This window comes from Montipora foliosa, chromosome 13, assembly GCF_036669935.1.
Source record: "Montipora foliosa isolate CH-2021 chromosome 13, ASM3666993v2, whole genome shotgun sequence".
In the NCBI taxonomy this organism is placed as follows: Eukaryota; Metazoa; Cnidaria; class Anthozoa; order Scleractinia; family Acroporidae; genus Montipora; species Montipora foliosa.
In genome coordinates this window covers 5141374-5145961 of record NC_090881.1, presented here as the reverse complement: position 1 = coordinate 5145961, position 4588 = coordinate 5141374, and the positions used below count along the sequence as shown (strand labels likewise).

At 43.9% G+C, this 4588-nt stretch overlaps 1 protein-coding gene across 1 annotated transcript; it reads left to right on the top strand.

The window, feature by feature from the left end:
• Positions 1-298: 298 nt before the first annotated feature.
• LOC137981551 (uncharacterized protein F54H12.2-like) lies at positions 299-2247 on the top strand. Its single transcript, XM_068828647.1, has 2 exons — positions 299-392; positions 1871-2247. The coding sequence occupies exons 1-2, from the start codon at positions 299-301 to the stop codon at positions 2245-2247; spliced, it is 471 nt and encodes a 156-aa protein (XP_068684748.1).
• Positions 2248-4588: the final 2341 nt, after the last annotated feature.

Here is a 4588-nt window from a genome sequence, read left to right as displayed (position 1 = left end):
CTCACACCGTGCCGGAACGTCAAGGTGACTCCACACGCGTTCGTATTACCCGAGGGCGAGTATCATACGGCATTAGATGTGACAGAAGAAATATTACAATCCCTGAACAACGCTGACCCACCATCTGAGATTGAAATAACAGTGGACGACGATTGGAATGTAACCTTAAACTCGCAAAGGGAAGGACTTATGATCACACTGTCTACAGCTCGCGCGTTGGGATGGATGACCGAAAACAACACTTTTATACCCGGCGTTCGTTTGAATGCTTCGCTCACCTCAGAAAGAAAATACGGTCATGAATGGTTCACCTTACCAGCAGAAACCTCCATCACGTATCCCGGGATTTACACCTTTCCTCCTTCGTTGTCGCTTTGCTCGTGTAAGCAGAGGTTGGTTCAAGTTCAAACCAATCTCCTGGAACCCTGGCAGGTGGGGGACAGGCGATTACCTCTCCTGAATGAAATGATACCCCTAGGTGGTTTTCGAGAAACACTCCTTGAAGAAAGAGAACATATTGTGTACCTGCCTTTGCGGACAAAGATATTTCAGACCATTAGAAATCTATTTAACAGGTGGATACGGTGAAACGCCAGAATTTTTAGACGGTATCGTCAGCGTCGTTTTACATTTCCGCCGTCGATCAACGTGACCAACAGTTTTTACGTCTTGCTAACAAGTGACGCAAGCCTGAGTCAGTATCCAGAAAACAAGGCGGCCGATTTTAAGATGCAGTTACCAAGACAACTACATCTAAGTGAAGATTGGGAGGTGACCAATTATTTACCCTTACACCTGGCAAAACGTAGGTGAGAATCAGCTGTCCTAAACTTTGTTGTTTAAAAGAGACCCTGAACCTTGGTATGTGATTCTACACAAGACATTAGCTCGCGCCTTGGGGTACTTAAACCATTAGCATAATGTTCCTTAGCTGTACCAAATTGGAAGGCCTTTCCCAAAAGAATGACTATCAGAGCTTCCTTCTTTTGAGGACAACGACAACGCTTGTCAGAAAAGAAGAGTTTGCGTGGGGATTGCTCGCGAGAGACGCTTTTCAAACCATCTACGTGCATTCCGATTTAATCGGTTCTCAAGTAGTGGGAGATGCTTAAGCCGACTTAGTTCGGATGCTCGTTCCTCGTGGTCAGCCAGGGAACATGATCAGAGAAGAGGTCAAGGTGCCATCCTACCATAGGCTCCGAACGACTGTGTTTTCCTCCGTGGCGATCAATATAAGGGGGCACACGTGCACAGGTCAATTGATACCATTTGCTTTTGGCATCGTACCCGTGACCCTGTATTTTCGGCGGTGTGCTATTCTGTAAGATCATGTTGTTACAGATGAACCACCGATATTACCCATATGGAAGACATGTTGTACACTGTATGCAGCACGGTAAACGAGAAGACATCAGTATCTATGGAGGAACACAACCTTATGGCCAAGGGGGTAACGGCTTAGGTGGGATGTTTCGGTCCTAGTTCCGTTCAGCACTCCCTTTCTCAAAACAACAGCAAAAAAGCTGGCAAAGCGAGTGCTCGATACTGGATAGGAAACGGGAATGCAAGTAGTCCAAGACGTGATCAATGGTCAGCCTTTAAAGAAAGTTGCTAAAGCAAGAGTGTAAGCTGCTAGGAAAATTTTACTCAAGGGGTCATTGATAACATTACCCGGCAAGGTCGAGGGGAAAGAGTATATATGCGCGCGGATACGTCAAAACCGAGCAGTGAACGTCATACCAAGATCTAGAAAAGGAAAGCACTTCGTTCAACGTTCAAGACTATTTTTGAGTAAAGATGGCATCAGCGCACCCTCGCTCAGCCCCTGGTGCAAAGTAACTTTTACAGTTGTCTGATGTAACTGTGACAGGTGTGTCAATTGTCAGCAGCAAATGGGTCGCTTACGAACCGGTTCAAATGGGAAGTAATCCCATCGAGTTTGTCATCAAACCGTTGTCTGACTACATTGACATTAACAAGACAGAGCTGCCATTAGTGGTAAAGATTACCAAACAAGATAGATCGCCCACAGGGGATGGCAAGAAGTACACTCTGCTCAACAACGCCCTTTATTCCATCATCAAAGAGTTTACTATCGAGATCAACCAAGCGCTGTTAACAGAACAGTCAGACACTCAAGCATACAATGCTTACATCAAGACCTTAGTGAATTTTACAGAACAGCTAAAGAAAGCGTGCTTAACCAGAGCTCGGTATTACAAAGACACTGCTGGACAGATGGATTAAGTGGATAACACAGCAGAAAGTCATTAGGGTCTGAATAGAAGAGCCACATTTACTAACAATGGCGCGGAAGTTGGGTTGGTTGGTGGACCCCTTCTTGACGTGTTTAATATTGACAAGTTGCTGTTTGACGGTTTGGAGATCAAAGTGGAAGTGGACCTGAACAACGACGCTTTTCTTCTCATGGCTGGGGAGATTCCAAACAACTTCAAACTAAGGATCATGTCTAGCACAGGGCTTGTTGCAGACAGTGTGAAATGAACGTCTACCGATCTTGCAAGGTCACATAGGGAGCGCACCGCTACCAGCCATATATACCTTAACCAGAACCCCCAGGCAGGCAAGGATCATCCCTCAAGGAGTCTTAAATCACACAATGAGACTGTTTTCATTCCTCAGTGCTTCAGTTTTGGGGTTGTGCGAAAGGATACCTTCAACGGGAACCTTGCAAGAAATCCTTTCAGATTTGAGTTGTTTGACCTGCAAGACATTTAGTTGACTGTGAATGGAGTAGAAATGGCTTAATCTGCACTGGATCTGACGGGTAGAAAAAAGATCGATGTTACAACCTGCGATTTTCAGGAAGTGAAGACATGAATTGTGGGCACGGTCCTGAAAATGCTAGAGTGAATTGAGAAAACGGTTACGGTTTGTTCCGTTTTAATTTGACACCGGCCAGAAGTGGACATCCCGATCATCTGATACTCCATCGAAAGGGTAACGTGAACCCTTGCCTGAGATTTGGAACTCAGAAGAACTCAGTTCTCAACTAAATCGTGTACGACGAATTTCAGAATCAGTTGGAAATTGATTGCAATCGTCGCGTCGATTTGTCGCAAGGCTCTTAATTCCATCGTTATGCATACGACGCAAGAACTGTGGCAAGCCTGTCTCTCTGATCCTGTGTTGACATTTCTGATGCAAGGCGTATTTCCAAGGGATAGGCTACCTGTCATCAACACCTACCTAGCTGGTCTTATTGCGAATACGGACCCTCATGACCAACGTGGGACACACTAGGGTGGCCATGTACTTTGAATCGCCCCGTGAACGTGGATTTTTTCGCAGCTACGGATTTCCTCTCGAAACTTACAACATGGATACCTACATTCTGCGGGAAGTTACCTATTATAACAATAAACCATTGCAAAGGCTGAACTCGGATGTTTGTGGAGATTATTGTTTGTTTTACCTTATTCAACGAGAACGGAATGTTGACGTGAACACTATTCAAGCTAAATTTAAAGGACATGATTCTCAGTGGAACACAATGCGCAAGTTGCACGGAGTGAAAACGCTTATTTTAATTCAGTCATTTATCCTAAAGTTCATCTTTGCTTTGAACAAGGTTATAAGTCACTTTGCAGTAGGCTCAAGCAATAGAATCACGTTGAAAGTAAAAAAAAATGTTGCTTTATTTTTTGGGTATTTGCTACTAAAAGGGGTGGGAATTCTATCTCGTGTAAACAAATCGTTTAAGCTTCGTCTGGTCAACATCTCTCAATTGAATGCAAGTTCCCCAGCAGTATTATCAATTCTGGCCCCAGCCAATGTGGAAAAAGAACATTTACGTGCCAGATACTTCAACACGCAGATTGTTTATTTGAACGCCCCATTCGCAACATGGTGTATTGCTACGGTCACCCCATTATCGTCCTGGTCTGGTCGTGTTAAATGATCTCATGAGAAACTGTAGCGATGAAAAACGCATTCTGGATTCGCTCTTAATCTACTTAAAGGGAATATTTTGGTTTCAAGTTCATCATTTAAATGCTTGAAACCACACAAGTCGAAACTACTTTATTTTACTCGCAAAACACCTAGATTGAAGAAGAAGAAATAATTTCTCAATCAACAAGGACAATTCCTGCCCACTCTCGCCTCTTTGATTGCACAGGTCGCTTTGAATTTATTAGGTAAAATGTTAAATGAAACACGTACAAAAGATGATTTTGTTTCCAGAGCATTTATTGTAAAGCCTTGAGACATAACATCGCTTAACCTCACCTCCGCAACTCACGACCTTGACGCGCTTGGATCAAGACATGAAACATATCACGGATTCTACTTTGCCCGAGAATCATAAAGTGGCCTTATTGAATCAACTATTCAAGGTATTCAAGGTTTGGGAAAACCATTCTCCAACGACATCGGAGGTACAACAGGAAACGGCCTGTTACACCCGTTGGTCCGTCCAAAATTCCCGTCATGATAGAAACACCACCTTCTCCTAAGGACACAGATCCCTGGATCTTCGAAACGTCACCAGATTCCACTGAGAAGCGGGTTATAAAAAGGTCCAAGAACTCCTATGGTTGCCTGATTGAGGAGTAATACAAAATGG

Coding starts and splice junctions, on each gene's coding strand:
- LOC137981551 (XM_068828647.1), top strand. CDS start 299: ATGAATGGTTCACCTTACCAGCAGAAACCTCCATCACGTATCCCGGGA. Junction 393..1,870: donor CTTTGCTCGTGTAAGCAGAG/GTTGGTTCAAGT, acceptor TAACTGTGACAG/GTGTGTCAATTGTCAGCAGC.